The sequence below is a fragment of the Tachyglossus aculeatus genome, chromosome 4 (genome assembly GCF_015852505.1).
Source record: "Tachyglossus aculeatus isolate mTacAcu1 chromosome 4, mTacAcu1.pri, whole genome shotgun sequence".
Lineage (NCBI taxonomy): Eukaryota > Metazoa > Chordata > Mammalia > Monotremata > Tachyglossidae > Tachyglossus > Tachyglossus aculeatus.
Window position 1 is genome coordinate 9552079 of NC_052069.1, and position 22013 is coordinate 9574091.

Below are 22013 nucleotides of genomic sequence, written 5' to 3' on the forward strand. Positions count from 1 at the left end.
GTGGACAGGGCATTGTACTAAGCGCTTTTGAGAGGATAAAGTTGGTTGATTCAATTCTTGCCCTTGAGGAACTTAGAAGTTCAAGTATAGAAGCTCCTCACCCTGGGCTTCAAAGCTGTCCATCACTTCGCCCCCTCCTACCTCACCTCCCTTCTCTCCTTCTCCAGCCCAGCCGGCACCCTCCGCTCCTCCGCCGCTAATCACCTCACGGTACCTCGTTCTCGCCTGTCCCGCCATCGACCCCCGGCCCACGTCATCCCCCTGGCCTGGAATGCCCTCCCTCTGCCCATCCGCCAAGCTCGCTCTCTTCCTCCCTTCAAGGCCCTACTGAGAGCTCACCTCCTCCAGAGCCTTTCCAGACTGAGCCCCTTCCTTCCTCTCCCCCTCGTCCCCCTCTCCATCCCCCCATCTTACCTCCTTCCCTTCCCCACAGCACCTGTATATATGTATATATGTTTGTACATATTTATTACTCTATTTATTTATTTATTTATTTATTTCACTTGTACATATCTATTCTATTTATTTTATTTTGTTAGCATGTTTGGTTTTGTTCTCTGTCTCCCCCTTTTAGACTGTGAGCCCACTGTTGGGTAGGGACTGTCTCTATATGTTGCCAATTTGTACTTCCCAAGCGCTTAGTACAGTGCTCTGCACACAGTAAATGCTCAATAAATACGATTGATGATGATGATGATAGAAGCAGCGTGGCTAATTGGAAAGAGCCTGGATTTGGAAGTCAGACGACACAGGTTTTAATCTCGGCTCCACCACTTGTCTGTTGAGTGACCTTGGGCAAGCCACTTCACTTCTCTGTGCCTCAGTTACCTCATCTGTAAAATGGGGATTAAGACTGTGAGCCCCACGTGGGACAACCCGATTACCTTGTATCTACCCCAGAGCTTAGAACAGTGATTGGCACATAGTAATCACTTGATAAATACTATAATTATTATTATTATTACATTATTTACTTTGCCCCTTGATTTGCTCGGTTTTCTCACCCCTCCCTCAGCACTTATGTCCATAGCCATAATTTATTCTTCTATATTCATGTCTGTCTCTCCTTCTAATAATAATAATTAGGGTACTTGTTAAGCCCTTACTTTGTACCAGGCACTGTTCTAAGCACTGGGATAGGTATAAATTAATCAGGCTGGACACAGTCCCTGTCCCAAAAGGGGCTCACACTCTTAATCCCCATTTTACAGATGAGGGAACTGAGGCCCAGAGAAGTGATGTGACTTGTCCAAGGTCACACAGCAGACACATGGCAAAGCTGGGATCAGAACTCGTGTCCTTTTGACCCCAGGCCTGTGCTTTATCCACTAAGCCACACTGCTTCCCATGGCTTGTCTGGACTGTGAGCTTGGTTTGGTCAGGGAAAGTGTCTACAACACTATTGTACTGTACTCTCCCAAGCACTTAGTACAGTGCTGTGCACACAGAAATTGTTCAATACATTTGAGTGATTGATATTGTGATGAGAAAAATAGCTTTACAGTGATCGAGTCTTCATTGCTGTCAAAGATTCAGACTATAAGCAGTGTTGCTCTCCTAAACTCTCCGAGTTTCTATAAAATTAGCATGAATGCAAGAGACTTGGAATTCTGAAAATATAAAACATATGACCACAAACTATTGTCATAAATTTGAACCCAATAATAAATGTCATTATTACTGAGTATTGAAGTGATATTGCATGCCAAGCACCTTATTAAGCAATGGTGTAGATACAAGATAGATTGGACAGGCAGAGTGATAATAATAATGATAATTAGGAGACTTGTTAATAATTACGATAGTTGTTAAGAGTACTGTACTAAGGGCTTGGGAGAATGCAGTACAACAGAGTTGGTAGACAAGGACCCTACAGTTCAACCGGGGAAGACGGACATGAATATCAATAAATCACAGATATATATATAAGTGCTGTGGGGCTGAGGGAGGGGTGAATATCAAATGCCAATTTCTAAGATTATGATCATGTGATGGAATATTATTAAGCATCCCCAAATAATACATGAAAACATCAATTCCCTTGCTTATGAAAGTCATAATTGCCACAGTTGGAAAATATTTGGACTAATTGTATATCATTACCAAGAATTTAGGTGATCCACTTGAGTGAATAGCATCCAATAAATGTAGATTAAAATGGGTAAGAATCATTTGTAAATAATTTCCTAAACTGACATGTTAATGCCCTGAAAACTAGCCCAATAAAGGTGTCTAAGATAGAAAAGAATTAGCAAGACAAAATGTAAGTATGTTTCCTCATACTGGCTGATTTTTAGCTCAAATGATTTCAGCTATTTTTTGAAACAGCCTTAGGGGTATTTTAGGCATTATGCGCGTCCAAATTGTGCAGCATGTTTTGTAACCTAACCAACCTTCCTTTCAAGTATAATTATGCAAATCATCCCTTTTCATCTGAAAAAGCAATTATGCCTTATCTTTTGAGATCATTAAGTGTGCCCCCTTGATAATTTCTGACTCAAAATATATCAGTAGTAGTAATCATATTAAGTGCTTATTGAGTGAAGAGCACTGTACTAAGTGCTGGGAAGAATACACAGTTTAGAATTTGTAGCATCTGAAATGCAGATTGTGGGTATAAATATTCATCAACTGTTTGAACCTTTAAATCATATTAATACTGAGGTAGTAATGCTCTTCGTCTAAACTGAGCTAAAATTACAATTTCCCTGGATTTGCTAATGAATGTAAATCCAAAGGGACAGAGCTGTAGGTTTAGGATATTTTTTTACCCCATTTCTAATTACCACATTAGGCATTTGCAGAATGCAAATGCAAAAAGCAGACAGAAATTATGGACATTCTTAACATTCCATGTTTCTTTGTTTTTGTTTTTTATCCAGAGATAACCCAAGGTTGCCCACCCAGGGGCATGGGTGCTAGCTGCTGACATTTGCCTCAAATTTTTCTTTTGTTGTTATTTTTATAGTATTTATGTTGTACTTACATGCTAGAGACTTTTGGTGAATACTTGTTTTAGATGCATAATCCTTCCCACTAAGATATTTTACTGAGGAGGGAACCAAAATTCATTGACTGGTCCTAGGTCACACAGTAGGTCACTGGCAGAACTGAGATTAGTCAGAAGGTCATGGTTTAAATCCTGACTCTGCCACTTGTCTTCTGTGTTACTTTGGGCAAGCCACTTCACTTCTCTGGGCCTCAGTTACCTCATCTGTAAAATGGGGATTGAGATTTTGAGTCCCATGTGGGACAGGGACTGTGTCCAACCTGATTTGCTGTTTCCATCCCAGCACTTAGTACAGTGCCTGGCACATAGTAAGCACTTAACAAATAGCATAATTATCATTATTATTATTATCCCAGGACTCCCATCCCTCAGCTAGGCAATGCTGCCTTCTTCCTATCATCTCCTTCACACTCGACAGATGTGAAGAAATATTAGAAATGGGCCCATTTTTTAATTGTGTTTGTTAAGAGTTTACTATGTGCCAGGCACTGTACTAAGCGCTGGGGTGGATGCAAGCAAATCGTGTTGAACACTGCCCATGTCCTACAGTCTTAATCTCCATTTTACAGAGGGGATAACTGAGGCCCAGAAAAGTGAGGTGACTTGCCCAAGGTCACAAAGCAGACAAGTGGAGGGGCCAGAAATAGAACCCAGGTCTGGCTGATTCCCAGACCCATGCTCTATCTATTTGGCCATGCTGTTTCTTCTTTCCCATTTTTTAAAAATGCTATTTGATAAGCCCTTCCTTTGGGTCAAGCACTGGGATAAATTCACGTCACTTAGCTTGGATACAGTCCCTGTACCAAATGAGGTTCACAGTCTAAGTAATAATATGTTGCTGACTTGTACTTCTCAAGCACTTAGTACAGTGCTCTGCACACAGTAAGCGCTCAATAAATACGATTGAATGAATGAATGAATAGTAAATGGTGCTTGTTAAGCGCTTACTATGTGCCAAACACTGTTCTAATCGATGGGGTAGATACAAATTAATCTGGTTGGACACAGTCCCTGCCCTATATTGGACTCACAGTCTTAATCCCCATTTTATAGACGAGGTAAGTGAGGTCCAGAGAAGTGAAGTGACTCACCCAAGGTCACCCAGCAGACATGTGGCAGAGCCGGTATTAAAACCCAGGTCCTTCTGACTCCGAAGCCCGTGTTCTTTCCACTAAGCCACGCTGAATTCTCCCTCCAAGCAGGAGGGAGTACCCGAAAACATAGGCCCAGAGAAGTTCAGTGACTTGCCCAAATTCACACAACAAACACTTGGCAGAGCTGGGGTTAGAACCCAGGTTCTTGGATTCTCAGACCCGTGCATTTTTCTCTAGGCCTTTCTGCTTCTCAGTTTGAAAGAGATATCTGAGAAACATTTACAGTCCGATCTTCGCGGTGTGCCGAACACCTTAATAATAATAATAATAATGTTGGTATTTGTTAAGCGCTTACTACGTGCCAAGCACTGTTCTAAGCACTGGGGTAGATACAAGGTAATCAAGGTTGTCCCAAGTGGGGCTCACAGTCTTAATCCCCATTTTACAGATGAGGAAACTGAGGCACAGAGAAGTTAAGTAACTTGCCCAAAGTCACACAGCTAAGTGGTGGAGTCGGGATTAGAACCCATGACCTCTGACTCCCAAGCCCATGCTCCTTCCGGTGAACCAAAGACCCCCGACCGAGAAAATGCAGTGTGGCTCAGTGGAAAGAGCATGGGCTTGGGAGCCAGTGGTCATGGGTTCTAATTCCGGCTCTGCCACTTGTTAGCTGTGTGACTTTGGGCAAGTCACTTAACTTCTCTGTGCCTCAGTTCCCTCATCTGTAAAATGGGGATGAAGACTGTGAGCCCCATGTGGGACAACCTGATCACCTTGTATCCTCCCCAGCTCTTAGAACAGTGCTTTGCACATAGTAAGCACTTAACAAATGCCATTATTATTATTGTTATTATTATCATTCTTATTATTATCTTTATTATTGTTGAAATATTGAAAATCCGAGAGGTTTTCCAGACAAGAGTCCAAGCTAACTGTCTTATACAAAAGGACAGAAAACAAGTCAAGATGGTGGGTTGATGAGAGACAAAAAGAGCAAGGTCAAAAATTTTCAATTGGTGAATCCAGCACATTGTCACTGAGTGATTCATTTGCAAAATACGTGATTTGAAGTTGAATTAATCTCATTTTCAAGGTAATTTCCAGTTGTGTTCCACGGATTGCTCTTCCATTTTCCCTCAGATCCTGGCCTAAGGGGAAGGCCAGAAAACAGATTTTGCTAGTGAGTTCCGATTTCTCTTCCTCTACTCTTCTTCTCCAACCCCCATGGCCCAGTGGATCGAGCACTGGCCTGGGAATCAGAAGGATATGGGTTCTAATTCCTCATACACCACTTGTCTTCTGTGTGAGCTTGGGCAAATCACTTCACTTCTCTGGGCCTCAGTTACCTCATCTGTAAAATGAGAATTAAGACTGCGAGCCCCATGTAGACCAGGGACTGAATCCAATCTGTATTTGCTTGTAGAAGCAGCATGGCTTAGTGGAAAGAGCACTGGCTTGGGAGTCAGAGGTAGTGGGTTCTAATCCCAACTCCGCCACTTGTCTGCTGTCTGACCTTGGGCAAGTCACTTAACTTCTCTGTGCTTCAGTTACCTTATCTGTAAAATAGGGATTAAGACTGTGAGACCCATGTGGGACAACCTGATTACCTTGTATCTACCCCAGCGCTTAGAAAAGTGCTTGGCACAGAGTAAGCACTTAACAAAAGCCATAATTTATTATTATTATTATTATTATTATTATTATTATTATCATCATCATTATTATTATTATTATTATTATCCTCCCCAGAGCTTAGTACAGTGCCTGGCACAGAGTAAGTACTTTACAAATATTATTAGTATTATTATCTCATTTTGCCCATTCCAGGAAATAGGTGAGTATCCAGCTTTCATTCTATGCCAGACAAGTTTCATTAGGAGTAAAACTGAGATATTGTCTGGTTATTTAATAAGAACTTGTTTATTGTGTGACCTTGGGCAAGTCACTCAACTTTTCTGTGCCTCATTTATCTCCTCTGTAACGTGGGATTGAGCCAGTGAGCCCCACGTGGGACAGGGACTGCGTTCAACCTAATTTGCATGCTTCCGCCCCAGTACTTAGTGCAGTGCCTGGTACATAGTAAACGCTTAACAAATACCATAATAGTAATTATTATTATTAAATACAGTCTGAACCTGTTTCTTGTGATTCTGTAAAAGAAATTCAGGACAATCAATCTGTGGTATTTATTGAGTGCCTGCTCTGTTCAGAGCACTGTACTAAGTGCTTGAAAGAGTTATTATTATAGTAATAGTAATAATAATAACAATGGCATTTATTAAGTACTTACTATGTGCAAAGCACTGTTCTAAACACTGGGGAGGTTACACGGTGATCAGGTTGTCCCACGTGGGGCTCACAGTCTTAATCCCCACTTTACAGATGAGGTACCTGAGGCACAGAGAAGTTAAGTGACTTGCCCAAAGTCACACAGCTGACAATTGGCAGAGCCGGGATTTGAACCCATGACCTCTGCCTCCAAAGCCCGGGCTCTTTCCTCTGAGCCATGCTGCTTCTCTATTATGATATCTGTAAAGCGCTTACTATGTGCCCAGCACTGTTCTAAGTGCTGGGGTAGATACAGGATAATCAGGTTGTCCCAGGAGTTCAATACAACAGAAGTAGCAGTTGTGTTCCCTGCCCATAACTAACTTACAATCTAGAGGGAGATACAGATATTAATAAGGATAAATTATTTATAATATATAATTTATATAGGGGGCTGGGGGTGGAGTGACTCTCGAGTGTCCAGAGTGAGTTGCATAGACGTCACAGAAGGGAGAGTGAGCTGGGAAAAGGAGGGCTTAATTGGGGAGGGCCTCTTGGAGATGTGCCCTTATATAATAATAATAATGATTATAGCATTTATTAAGGGCTTACTGTGTGCAAAGCACTGTTCTAAGCACTGGAGAGGTTAAGGCAATCAGGCTGTCCCACGTGGGGCTCACAGTCTTAATCCCCATTTTGCAGATGAGGTAACTGAGGCACAGAGAAGTGAAGTGACTTGCCCAAAGTCACACAGCTGGCAATTGGCAGAGCCGGCATTTGAACCCATGACCTCGGACTCCAAAGCCCGGGCCCTTTCCACTGAGCCATGCTGCTTCTTATATGGTTAATAATCCCTTCCCGTTAAAGAGACCCGACTCTAACCTGAAGAAAAACAGGTCACCTTCAACCTCTTTGACAGTGTGGCAAAGCTGGTGCTTTCTGAGAGGCCAGGAGTTTTTGTTCCACGGCTTTAAAACAGAAATAACTCCCTGATTGATGTGTTTTTCCCCATTTTGTTTCAGAGGATTCGAGAGCTGGAGGATAAAATAGAACTTCAAAAGCGCCAACTGAAAGAAATAGAGGAAAAGGTACGTGCTTTAGAGCTGGAATTTGCTTGGGTTTTTAGGAATTTTAATTCAACAGATCTGGGCTCATGTTTCAGAACATTCCACGGTCTAACTTTGAGGGCCACTGGATAAAATCAAAACACAGACTAACCTGCATGCTTCCATTTTGAATGATGTCAGGAGAGGGCCTCATTGTGCTGCTCTTGGTTGGAATGCCATTTTATACTTCATGAGCAATAACTTCTCTTCCTCCTGCTGAGAAATCTGCGTCTCAGACCTCAGGGATGGATAGCAGAAATCACTGAAGTTCAATCCAATTTCTTTCTGGAAAAATGGCTAATGGAACCCTTTGTAGAGAAAAAGGCACCATTTCAGTAGACAGCTGAGGAGAAAAAGAAAAGCACTGTATTTCAATAGCCCCATAGTTGTGGAATGCCATCTGTTTGTCCTTTTTTTCCATGAATAGCTTACTCCAATTAGTAGCTAATTTCAGTGAAACAGTGGTATTTATTGAGTGCTCACTGTGTGCAGAGGGCTGTAGGAAGAGTATATGGGAGAGTACAATACAACAGAGTTGGCAAACCTGTTCCCTGCCCACAAAGAGCCTGCTGTGTAGACAGAGAGACAGACATTAATATAAATAATTCATAATACATAATTTAAAGATATGTACATAAGTGCTGTGGGGCAAATATCAAATGTCCAAAGATCCAAGTGCAAAGAGCTTCCTTCCTTTATTAATTCAATCGTATTTATTGAGCGCTTACTGTGTGCAGAGCACTGTGCTAAGCACTTGGAAAGTACAATTTGGCAAGAAAGAGAAACAATCTCTACCCAACAATGGATTCACAGTCTAGAAGTGGGGAGACAGACAACATAACAAGTAGACGGGCAGCAATAGCATAATAAGGCTTTAATCTAGCATTCATATAGCTTCATATTCCAGCTTCATAATGCTGGACCAATATACTGATAAAGATCATGGCCTAGTGGATAGAGCCCGGGCCTGGGGGTCAAAAGGATATGAATTCTAATACCACCTCTGCCACTTGTCTGCTGTGTGACTTTGGGCAAGTCACGTCACTTCTTTGTTACCTCATCTGTAAAATGGGGATTAAGAATGTGAGCCTCATGTGGGACAGGGACTGTTTCCAAACTGATTAGCTTGGATCTACCCCAGAGCCTAGAATAGTGCTTAACACATAGTTAGCGCTTAACAAATGCCATCATTATTATTATTAATCTCTTGGCTGGGGTAGATGGATCCACTGTGTCAGATAAATAGCCCCTAATTCATGTCCAATAAAGGGTCCCTAATTCCCTAGCAGGGTTCTATCTGAAATGCATCCTGGAAATACCCATGAATCAATCAATGCTATTTATTGGGTACTTAATAATGATAATAATGGTATTTATTAAGCACTTACTATATGCTACTGTACTAAGCTCTGGGTTGCATAGAAGCAAACCCAGTTAGACACAGTCCCTGTCCCACATGGGGCTCACAGTCTCAATTCCCATTTTACAGAAGAGGTATCTAAGGCCCAGAGAAGTGAGGTGATTTGCCCAAGTTCACACAGCAGACAAATAGTGGAGCTGGAATTTCTTACTGTACGCAGAAAAGTGGACTAAGTGCTCGGGGCTGTACAGTACAATCGAGTCAGTAACACCATCCCTGACATCTAGGAGCTTAAAACCTAGTGGGGAAAAACCTGAAGATAGTGTGAAAACTTATTTTTTTCATGACACCAAATTGATTTTATGTCAGGTCTGCAGTTGAGCATATATTAAACTAGATGCCTGGAATCTCAGGGGCAGAAAGACTCCAAATGGAAGAGAAATATCAAAATCAATCAGTCATATTTATTGAGTGCTTACTGTGTGCGGAGCACTGTACTAAGATCTTGGGAGCATCCAATATAATAGTATAACATCAAAAGATAAGGACTGCCCCAATAGCAAGGTTGTACATGCTAATAACCCAAAGGTATATTCCTAAATAGCTTTTTTTGCTGCCTTAGATATTGTAGCCAAAAACATTTCTCAGCTAAAAGCTTAGTGTCCCCTTAAGATTGTGAACCTCATGTGGGATATTTACCCCAGCACTCAGTACAGTGCATGGCACATGGTAAGTGCTTAAAAAAAGAATACATTTTTGTAAAACAAAATGATGCTTAATGGAGTCCTTGGGTGACGTCAGCACTGGAGCACCAATTGTATTTAATCATTCATTCACTCATATTTATTGAGCACTTACTGTGTGCAGAGCACTGTACTAAGCACTTGGAAAGTACAATTCAGCAATAAAGGGAGACAATCCCTGCCCACAATGGGCTTGTGAACTTGTTGTGTGCCGAGCACTGTACTAAGCACTCGGGGGAGTACAATATAACAGAGTTGGTAGATGCATTCCTTGGGTGGCCAGTGGAAAAGGCAGGAGGATTATCAAAGAGCCCCACCCCCTGAGGAAATGGGCAGAAGATAATCAGAGAGAAATGGAAACCACTTTGAAATTTTAAGTCACTGTCTCCCCAGGAAGAGAACCTGAATTTTCAGTCTTCTAGCTAAGAAAGCCACTGTACAAGAAATTCATCACAGTGTGTTTTCCATCCAATAGCAAAATCAGGCTATTTACTCTTTCCAAGACCAATTCAGATATCATAGATATTGTACAATAATGTCATTGAAATCCATATTACATATCTTACATCTTCTTTCTTTTCTTTTTTCTCATTTTCTTTTGACCTTATGTTATAGTTTTTGTTCCTTTTTTTGTTTTTCTCACTAGCATTCATTCTATGGCCTTGATGACATCATTGAGCCAAGAAATCTGGTTGGTATCTTTGCATTTATTACTCTCTTCCCCACCGTCCCCACCCCCAAAATGCAATTCTAAATAATAATAATAATAATAATGGCATTAAGTGCTTACTATGTGCACAGAAGTGTTCTAAGCACTGACAAATGAGGAGGGTATTTGTAAAATTGGGTTAGTGGTCTATTCAGACTCCTGTTACCCTTGGGTTTTCCTGAAGAGCTTAACATACTCTGTAGAACCAAATTTTACATGGCGGTCTATAAACTTCATGGCTGTGTCAATCTAGAAAACGCACTGTACAATTTCATCTCGTGGAAATTGAAATTGTACCAAGAATGAGAGGAACGATATCATTAGGTTCTTTAATTGGCATAATAACATGCCAAATATGTGATATGTTTTTGGTTCAGGTAAAATCTTAGTTTTCCCCACCCATAGCTCTAATTATTTATTTATAAATAATATTTATTTCTGTTAATGTCTGTCTCCCCCTCTAGAGTGTAAGCTCATTGTGGGCAGGGAATGCATCTGTTTATTGTTGCTCTCCCAAGTGCTTGGTATAGTGTTCCGCATGCAGGAAGTACTCAGTAAATATGACTGAATGAATTGAATGAAGTTGACAAGGTAGGTATCTCAAGCCAATGATCCAAGGTAATGGAGGTAAAATGAACAGTCGGAAATTTAAGATCTCCAGATTCTCACTCCATATTGCCTGAAATTACCGGCTGATTAGGTCATGGCCTATTCCTGTTGCATATCTAGTAACAATAATAATATAATGAAAATAATAGTGATAATAAAGTTTCCATAGAAGGAAAGACTCAGAAATGGATTCCGGAGTTATTTTTCTACTTAGACTGTGAGCCCCATGTAGGACAGGAACCATGTCCTCTCTGATCAACTTGTACCAACCCCAGTGCTTAGTAAATAAGCATAATATGTGCTTAACAAATACCCTAATGATAATATTTTAATCTTATTTTGAAAGCAGAAGATGAAATTTATAAGTGAACCTCTCTGACTTCCCAGGGCCCAGTCATCCAGCCAGCTGGATAATAGCAAGAATTTCCACGCCAGAAGCAGTGTGGCTTAGTGGAAAGAGCTTGGGCTTGGGAGTCAGAGGTCATGAGTTCTAATCCCAGCTCCTCCACTTGTCTGCTGTGTGACTTAGGGGAAGTCACTTCACTTCTCTGTGCCTCAGTTCCTTTCATCTGTAAAATGAGGATTAAGACTGTGAGCCCCATTTGGGACAACCTGATTACCTTGCATCTACCCCAGCACTTAGAGCAGTGCTTGGCACATAGCAAGTGCTTAACAAATGTCATTATTATTATTATTATTATTAGTTTATGTTAGGGTAGCAAATAATGTCACTTTCAGAGAAATGATACCCAGATAAAGTTGATATTGCAGTATTTAATGCTGGGACATCATGTGGATTAATGATATAATAATAATAATGGCATTTTTATGGTATTTAAGTGCTTACTGTGTGCTAGGCACTGCACTAAGTAATGGGGTAGTTACAAGATTATCAAGTTGGATATAGTCCGTGTCACAACTGGGGCTCAAATAATTAATCCCCATTTTTACAGATGAGGTAACTGAAGCACAGAGAAGTTTAAGTGATTTGCCTCAGGTTATATAGCAGATAACTGGCAGAACTAGGATTAGAACCCAGCTCCTTCTGACTCCCATATTTGTACTCTATCCACTACATCATTTTGCTACTCAATTTCAGCACTTACTATGTGTCAACCACTGTACTAAGGGCTGGGCTAGATAAAAGTTAATTAGGTTGTCCCACATGGGGCTCACAGTCTAAGTAGGTGATAAAACAGATATTGAATCCTCATTTTACAGTTGAGAAAACTCAGGCACAGATAAGTAACTAGCCGAAGGTCATAAGTGCAGGCAAGTGGCTGAGCCGGGTTAAAACCCTGGTCCTCTGATTCCCAGGCCTGTGGTTTTTGGGTTTTTTTTTTTTCCGCTGGTCCATGCTCCTTCCCATCTCATGGGACATGATGTGGCAGTCTGGATAAGTCGACCCGAACCTAGAGTGGTTCTCTGGAAGAGTCTTTCTGCCATAACAGTAATAACAAAAATAAGAATAAACATAATTACCGAGTTAATGTGTTTATTATGTGCCAAGCACTGGCTGAGGATTGGAGTAGATGCAAGTTGATCAGATCGGATGCGATTCCTGTTTTACCTCTGACTCATTGCCTAAAGGGATTTGATACCTTTCTTCCTCCTACTTAGATTATGAGCCCCAGTTTGGACTCAGTTCCATCTGATGATTACGGAGAAGAGGTATTTAATTCCCATTTTTCAGATTTCTCTGTAATTCCCCTCTCTCCAGAGCTGTCGAATGTCCCTCACAGGTCTCTATGCCACCCTCATTGGCAGGAGTTTGATTATTCTGTCTTTTCCCAAGTGCTTAGTACAGTGCTTGGCACAAAGTAAGCACTTTACAAATACCAGAGTTATTAGGACCTGAGGCAGAAGGAAGTGGTTGCTACAATATGAGTACTGGGTACCGAAAAGCAGCATGGCCTAGTGGATAGAGCATGGGCTTGGTAGACAGAGGACCTGTGTTCTAATTCCAGCTCTGCCACTTGCCTGCTGTGTGACCTTGGGCAAGTCATTTTACTTCTCTGGGCCTCGGTTCCCTCATCTGCAGATTGGGCATTCAACACCTGTTCTCTTTCCTGCTTTAACTGGATCCGATTTCCTTCTATCTACCTCAGCACTTAGAAAGTGCTTACGAGATGCCACTATTATTATTACTAGCTTGAGAAATTCAAAACAAAGAGGTAACATATTCCAATCAATGACATGTATCGAGCACTTACTGTAACAAGAGAGACAGACATAAAAATTTTGCAAATAGAGTGGTGTTAAAAATGAGTACACTGTGAGAGCATTTTGATTCCCCATAGATAGTATGTCTGGTTTTGTCCCTTAATATTCACACAAATTCAACTCTGTCCTATTTGTTCTACAGGATATGAAAAGAGCTTATGGTGTGAACAGCTGAGTCCTACTGCAAATAAGCAAACCAATAAAAAAAACCAACCCATCCTAAAAAAAAATTCCAAACCGAAACCAATTTTCTGAAAAAAGATTTGAGCAGCTTTGAATTGCTGAAATTTGGTCCTGAAACCATTCTGTCAAGCTTGAAACTGCAAGACTTTAAGGCTAATTAAGGATTCTGTAAAAACAGCATACAACCTGAAAAGCTTTAATGTTTCAAACAAGGACACGTGCTTCATAAATGTGGATAGAAGGTGTACCAGAAGAGAAAAAAATCAAGTGCAATTATTCAGTCGTATGAACTACACTCTACCAAACGATTTAAAAACCCAAGAACTTTTTACCGCATGTTTTCAACAGATGTGATTTGCATTTCACAATAGAACTCTTTGTAAATAGGTGTACATGTATCAATGAAAAGCTAAACATTAACATTAAAATCTACAGGAACTCTTTGAAGACAGATGTTAAAAAAAATCAAATTTGCAACCCCCTACTTTGAACATTCATCACGGATAAAGTAAATGATCCACAGAGATCAGACCCATATTTCAAGAAACAGTAGAAGAAAGTCCTTAACATTTAAACTCCTGAGTACCCAATTGACTAAAGGGTCAAGGGAGAAGGTACTGGGTTTTTTGGGGTTTTTTGCAAAACTACTTGGTTCCTCAGTGGTGACTCTAATAATCTACAATTTCCCAAAACTCAAAAGTTAGCACAGTTGGACCAAAGAGGATCTCCATGACAGAGCAAAGTTATATGTGGCAAAAGAATAGAATGGATATGTTCAATTCAGAAGCTGCCAAAAATGGTCTGTTCAAAAACTTTCAAGGATCTAGATGGTCAAGAAGAGTTACAGTAGGGGAAGAATCCCCCCACAAAACTACTAGCAGCCTAGAGCTGGAGAAATGTCTACAAGGAAGTTATTTTGAGAATGATTTGCTGGAAAAGGCAAAGTTCATTTTACGTTGAAGAAGCCAACCTAACATCTCCTGAACTACAAACCTGGCACATTTCAAAGCAAATTTTAAGGAAAGTGGACCAGGATGAAAAGGAGCTGAACAAGGCATTCGTAAATTGAGGAAAATAGGCTTACAGACACAAAGATTGCAAACTATTCAAGGAAGAAATCTTACCAGACAGAAGTTACTTTGGTCATTCTGATGTGTCTGATTCAGGATGTAATCATTTAGTGGAATTCCCCTAAAATTTCCAAATACAGTATCTAGAAGAAAGAGGGGGGGAAAAACTAAAATAAAAAAACCTCTAAGAAGTTGAGTCGATGGAAAAAATTGGACGAATAATGAGTGCTGGCATTCAGGCAGAAAAGCATGAATCCTAAACGTTGAAGTGCAACAAACCCCGCAGATGAAAATATAACTTTTTTAAAAAATGCTCAGAGTAAAGAGATGGCAGAAGCAACAGTAGCATTTGAAAATCTGATGGAATACTTGAAGATAATTGTCCAAGAAAAATAGTCATTGCTGTAGCAGAGAGATAACACAAAACAAATTCATTAAAAAAGAAGATGGGGGAAGGAAATTGAAGGAGCACAATAATAGGCTGTGAGGATTCTCATCCAAGAATTGGCTAGATCAAAAACTGAAAATCGCAAGGTGAGACAAGAGGATGAAGTTAAAGTTGTAATAGTGGAAATCAGGAAAGCCTGAGTGAGAATAAAAGTATTTGGCACTCGCAAAGCCAAAATGTATAAATGGGGAAACGTCAGGGTAAAATGTCTTCATTAGTAAAGCTGATGTATGTGAATTAAGGCTTTCCTCCTCATCAATGAAGTTCATTCATTCATTCATTCAATCGTATTTATTGAGCGTTTACTGTATGCAGAGCACTGTACTAAGCGCTTGGGAAGTACAAGTTGGCAACATATAGAAACGGTCCCTACCCAACAGTGGGCTCACAGTCTAGAAGGGGGAGACAGACAACAAAACAAAACATATTAACAAAAGAAAATAAATAGAATAGCAAATATGTACAAGTAAAATAAATAGAGTAATAAATCTGTACAAACGTATATACAGGTTCTGTGGGGAGGGGAAGGAGGTGGGGCAGGTGGATGGGGAGGAGGAGGGGAAAAAGGGGGGCTCAGTATGGGAAGGCCTCTTGGAGGAGGTGAGCTCTCAGTAGGGCTTTGAAGGAAGGAAGAGAGCTAGCTTGGTGGATGTGGGGAGGGAGAGCATTCCAGGCCAGGGGGAGGACTTGGGCCGAGGGTCGATGGCGGGACAGGTGAGAACGAAGCACATTGAGGAGATTAGTGGCAGAGGAGCAGAGGGTGCGGGCTGGGCTGGAGAAGGAGAGAATGGAGGTGAGGTAGGAGGGGGCAAGGTAATGGACAGCCTTGAAGCCGAGGGTGAGGAGTTTTTGCCTGATGAGTAGGTTGATTGGTAGCCATTGGAGATTTTTGAGGAGGGGAGTAACGTGCCCAGAGCGTTTCTAGAAGAGATGATGGGAATTAGGAAAAAACAATTGAAAGGACCTGAAATTTGAGGGTAAAAGAAAGAAAGGCTTCCAAGCAAACTTAGCACAGCGTGGTAAAGCAGGAAAAATAATCAGGAATCATCGACAATGACCGACTTGCTCAGTAAAATTAATCCGAATATTCAACTCAAGATTTGAGTTGACCCTAGGTTTGGGGGTCAGCAAACTAAAGGAGGTTTGTGTTCCTATTTTTCAATTCATGAGTTTTTTGGTAAAAGCAGACACTTTTGATTATGTTGCAAACTTTTGTCTCTTTTGGCTGAATTTTTTTTGATCCAGGACTAGACTAGTTCTGTAATATTAACAGGGCATGACACACAGTCAACACTTAATGAATACCATTAAAAATGCATCTTAATAGTTAAATAATACTTAATAATAATAATAATAATGACATTTGTTAAGCACTTACTATGTGCCAAGCCCTGTTCTAAGTGCTGGGGGGATACAAGGTGATCAGGTTGTCCCACGTGGGGCTCACAGTCTTCATCCCCATTTTACAGATGAGGTAACTGAGGCGCTTGGGAAGTACAAGTTGGCAACATATAGAGACAGTCCCTACCCAACAGTGGGCTCACAGTCTAGAAGGGGGAGACAGACAACAAAACAAAACATATTAACAAAAGAAAATAAATAGAATAGCAAATATGTACAAGTAAAATAAAGTAATAAATCTAGAGAAGTAATAAAACAGAGAAGTGAAGTGACTTGCCCAAAGTCACACAGCTGACAAGCATGGAGCCGGGATTTGAACCCATGACCTCTGACTCCCAAGCCTGTGCTCTTTCCACTGAGCCACGCTGCTTCTCTACTTATAAATCAATAGCATTTATTGAGTATTATCATTATTATTTATCATATTTATGGAGCACTTACTATGTGCAAACACTGTACTAAATGCTTGGAGTTCCTACTGTATGCAGAGCTCTTAGCTAATAATAATAATAATAATTGTGGTATTTGTTAGGTGCTTACTATGTTCCAGATACTACTTAACACTGGGGTAGATACATTAATCAGGTTGGACACAGTCTCTGTCCCACATAGGGCTCATAGAGTCTTCATCCCCATTTTACAGATGAAGTAACTGAGGCACAGACAAGTGAAGTGACTTACCCAAGGTCAAACAGCGGGCAAGTGGCAGAACCAGGATTTGAACCCAGGTCCTTCCGACTCCCTGGCCCATGCTCTTTCCACCATTCATTCATTCAATGGTATTTATTGAGCGCTTACTGTGTGCACAGCACTGTACTAAGCGCTTGGGAAGTACAAGAAGGCAACATATAGAGATGGTCCCTATGCAACAGCGGGCTCACAGTCTAGAAGAGGGAGACAGACAGCAAAACAAAACATATTAACAAAATAAAATAAATAGAATAGTAAATATGGACAGGTAAAATAAATAGAGTAATAAATCTGTACATACATATATACAGGTGCTGTGGGGAGGGGATGGAGGTAGGGTGATCAAGTTGTCCCACGGGGGCCCTCACAGTCTTAATCCCCGTTTTACAGATGAGGTAACTGAGGTCCAGAGAAGTTGTGACTTGTCCAAAGTCACACAGCTGACAAGTGGCGGAGCCGGGGTTTGAACCCATGACCTCTGACTCCAAAGCCACGCTGCTTCTCAAGTGCTTAACAAATACCATAAAAAGGACTTTATAATTGAGCTGAAATAAGCTGCACATTGCCAAGTTTCTAAATTCCTTTTCAGTGAGGTTTGGTCATCAAGTTTACTTCTTCTGGGTTTGAAAGTGGAGATCAATTGGCCACAATGTAGTGATTCTTTCTCTCCATCTGGAGCTAGGCTCAGTGAACTGGTGAAGACCACGTCTGTGAGCCTGACAACCTCTTCAGGTTCATTTTGAAAGAATTGGTAGTGGAAAAAAAAAAATTAGAAGCTACTTCTAAGTCAAAAATGAATCCAGCAGAAAGAAGAACTTTGCTTCTCCAAACCTCAGTTACCTTCTCTGTAAAATGGGGATTAAGAATGTGAGCCTTATGTGGGACAGGGACTGTGTTCAGTCCCTTTATCTTATTTCAGTGCCTGGCACGTTGTAAGCACTTACAAAATACTACAATCATTATTATTATTATTATTATTTTGGAAGATGCCTGTCAATTATTTCATAGGCTTTGCAGACTGCCATAATCTCCTACAAAATCAAGGAGAGGCAGTATGGCCTTAGAGGAAAGAGCACAGGACTGTGAGTCAGGAGACAGTAGCTTTATCCCCATCCTAATAGTTGACCTTGGATTAGTCACTTTTCCTCTTGGAATCTAAGATTCCTCGTAGGGTGCTTAATCTGACAAACAGATAATACAAATTCATAAATTAAAAAAAGGTAGGAAATGACAAAATGTCAAAGATATGCCTTAGATCGTATGCCCAGTGTTAGGCCAGGATTTTACTCTCTATCTGATCACTTTGCACCTACCCAGTGCTTAGCACAGCACATAACACATGGGAAACACTTATAAATACTGTAACTAACTCACTAGGGCCATACTAAGTGCTTTGTAATCTCCAGAAATTTTAAAAGTGTGCTCTTCAGCACATGGGTGCTCAGTAAATACTATTGAATAATTGATGGTCTTTAGGACTGTATCTGTTAATTCTGTTGCAATTAATTCCAAGCGCTTAGTACAGTGCTTTGCAAGTAGGCTGAGAAGAAGCGTGGCTCAATGGAAAGAGCATGGGCTTTGGAGTCAGAGGTCATGGGTTCTAATCCCAGCTCCACCACATGTCAGCTGTGTGACTTTGGGCAAGTCATTTAACTTCTCTGTGCCTCAGTTACCTCATCTGTAAAATGGGAATTAAAACTGTAAGCCCTTCATGGGACAACCTGATCACTTTGTAACCTCCCCAGCGCTTAGAACAGGGCCTTGTACATAGTAAGCGCTTAACAAATACCAACATTATTATTAGTTAAGCACTCAGTCAATACTATTGGTTGATTTAGAAAGCTGAATGTCAGTTATTTCATAGGATTTGCAGACAGCCCGAACGTTATGCAAAATCTAGAAGAAGTCGCATGGTCTAGTAGAAAGGGCTTGAGCCTGGGAGTCGAGGGATGTGAGTTCTAATCCTGGCTCCGCCATTTGTCTGTTGTGTGACCTTGAGCAAGTCACTTAACTTCTCTGTGCCTCATTTTCCTCAACTGTGTAATAGAGATTCAATACCTGTTCTCTCTTCTATGAGAAGCAGCATGGTGTAGTGGATAACACATGGGCTTGGGAGACAGACGGTCATGGATTCTAAACCCAGTGCTCCTTCTACGCTGCTGTGTGACCTTGGGAAAGTCACTTCACTTCTCTGGTCTTTCAGTTCCTTCATATGTCATATGTCGCTGCTTCAGAGAAGCAGCGTGGCTCAGTAGAAAGACCAGGGGCTTTGGAATCATGGGTCATGGGTTCGAATCCCGCTCTAACAATTGTCAGCTGTGTGACTTTGGGCAAGTCACTTCACTTCTCTGTGCCTCAGTTCACTCATCTTTAAAATGGGGATTGAGACTGTGAGCCCCCAGTGGGACAACCTGATTTCCTTCTAACCTCCCCAGCACTTAGAACAGTGCTTTACACATAGTAAGTGCTTAATAAATGTCATTATTATTATTATTATGTCACATGGGGATTGAGATTGTGAGCCCCATGTGGGACAGGGACTGTGTCCAACTCTGCTTGTATCCCCCCCAATGCTTAGTACGATGCCTGGCACATAGTAAGCGCTCAACAAATGCCATAATTATTATTCTACAGTCCAACACTAATTAACTTGTACCTACCCCAGTTCTCAAAACAGTGTTTGACACATAGTCAGCCCTTAACAAGCACCATCAAAGAACCAAATACGTTTGAGGTAAATGGGATGTTTACTTTGCCTACAGATGGAGATCTTGCTCATTCTTTGTGGCAAGATCATCTGGCATTTTCATCAATCAAGCAATGGTATTTATTCCTTCCTTCCTCTCCCCCTCGTCCACCTCTCCATCCCCTGCATTTTACCTCCTTCCCTTCCCCACGCCACCTGTATATATGTATATATGTTTGTACATATTTATTACTCTATTTATTTTACTTGTACCTATCTATTCTATTTATTTTATTTTGTTAGTATGTTTGGTTTTGTTCTCTGTCTCCCCCTTCTAGACTGTGAGCCCACTGTTGGGTAGGGACTGTCTCTATATGTTGCCATCTTGTACTTTCCAAGCGCTTAGTACAGTGCTCTGCACACAGTAAGCACTCAATAAATACAATTGGTTGATTGATTGATTGATTGAGTGCTTACTATGTGCAAGAGCTCTGGACTAACAACTTGGGAGAGTACAATAGAATTAGTAGACAAGTTCCCTGACAATAGCAAAGCAGTCTGGAGGAGGAAGCAGACATAATAATAATAATTATGGTATTTATTGAGCACTTACTGTGTGCTGAGCACTGTTCTAAGCACTGGGGTAGATACAAGGTAATCAGGTTGTCCCACGTGGGGCTCACCGTCTTAATCCCCATTTTACAGATGAGTTAACTGAGGTACAGAGAAGTTGTGACTTACCCAAGGACACACAGCAGACATGTGGCAGATCCAGGATTAGAACCCACGTCCTCTGACTCCAAAGCCTGTGCTCTTTCCACTAGGCCACACTGCTTCTCATTAATATGAATAAGTAATTATACTAGATAATTTTAAGATATGTGCATAAGAGCTGCGGGGTTAGGGGCAGGGTGAAGATCAGATGTCCAGAGGTCACAGATTGAAGCACACAGACGACGCAGAAGGGAGAGCTAGCCAGAGAAAAAAGGGCTTCATTGTGGAAGGCCTCATGACACCTGTGGCCTGCTGAATTTTCATTCATTCAGTCGTATTTATTGAGTGCTTACTGTGTGCAGAGCACTGTACTAAGCACTAGGAAAGTACAATTCAGCAACAAATAGAGACAATCCCTGCCCACAATGGTCTCACAGTCTAGAAGGGGACAGGCATCAAAACATGTAAACAGGCCTCAATAGGATCAATATAAATAAATCGAATTTTATATATATATATATATATATATATATATATATATATATATATATATATATATATATGTAATTTTGTGTCCCTGTCTAGACTGTGAAAGCTGTTTGGGGAAGAGAGCATGTCTACCAACTCTGTTATATTGTACTCAACCAAGAGGGCTTAGTACAGTGCTCTGCACACAGTAAGAGCTTAATATATACCAATGATAGATTGATTTCCCCGCCAATATTTTCCGTGTGCAATTCTACCTTGTAAGCGATGAGACATTGTGCATGTTTTTACTGATTTTAGTAGGAAAAAAAAATCTGATTTTACCCCTGCATGTTTTGTCCTCACTTCTTGATGCTTTGAAGGCTTCAAGGTATAAATGTGTAGTACGGAGCTCTACACATAGTAAAGACTCGGTAAATACTATTGAGTGATTGAGGCCTTCCCTAACTAAACCCTCATTTTCCTTATGTACCCTCCCCTCTGTGTCACCCATGCAGTTGGCTGTGGAAGTCTTTAGCTTCTCTCACCAGCCCCGCATCACTTATGTACATGTTCTTAACTTATATTATTTCCCCTACCTCTGATTTATTTGAATTTCTGTCTCCCTCATTAGATTGTAATGTCTTTGTGAGCAGGGATCATCTCTATCAACTCTGTTGTATTGCACTCTCCCAAGCACTTGGTACAGTGGTCTGCACACAGTAAGTATTCAATAAATTCCCTTGGTCAATTCAAATACACTCCAAGAAATAATCAGTATCCAGTTTGGGAACCTGGGTCCTTAGTGTTCTGATTTTTTGAAAGCGAGTCAGTTGGAAAAGTAGTTCCTTTTTTCTCTGATTTTAAGGGAATCAGTTGCTATGATCACTAACTCAATAGTGAAATAATATGCTGCTTGTGATCTTAGAGGTGGGGAAGGAATTAGTTTTTTCCTCAAGCTTAGAATCTCTCTCTTCCTCAGTTCCTCCACTTATACCAGAGCATAATAATGATAATAATAATAATAATGATAATAATAATAATGGTATTTGTTAAGCACTTACTATGTGCCAAGCATTGTTCTGAGCATTGAGGTAGATACAAGGTGATCAGGTTGTCCCATGTGGGGCTCAAAGACTTAATCCCCATTTTACAGATGAGGGAACTGAGGCACAGAGAAGTTAAGTGACTTGTCCAAAGTCACACACCTGACAAGTGTCAAGTATCACACACC

At 40.8% G+C, this 22013-nt stretch overlaps 1 protein-coding gene across 3 annotated transcripts in view; it reads left to right on the top strand.

Moving 5' to 3' along the window:
* The window catches only part of JAKMIP1 (janus kinase and microtubule interacting protein 1), a 234668-nt gene extending 220979 nt beyond the window's left edge, over window positions 1-13689 (top strand). For all 3 annotated transcript variants that reach the window (XM_038744991.1, XM_038744992.1, XM_038744993.1), the window contains 3 exons: window positions 7395-7460; window positions 10228-10272; window positions 13265-13689. In XM_038744991.1, coding sequence (XP_038600919.1) covers window positions 7395-7460; window positions 10228-10272; window positions 13265-13297 — 144 coding nt within the window. In that variant the 3' untranslated portion in view covers window positions 13298-13689. The remainder of the gene's footprint in view (window positions 1-7394; window positions 7461-10227; window positions 10273-13264) is intronic.
* Window positions 13690-22013: the final 8324 nt, after the last annotated feature.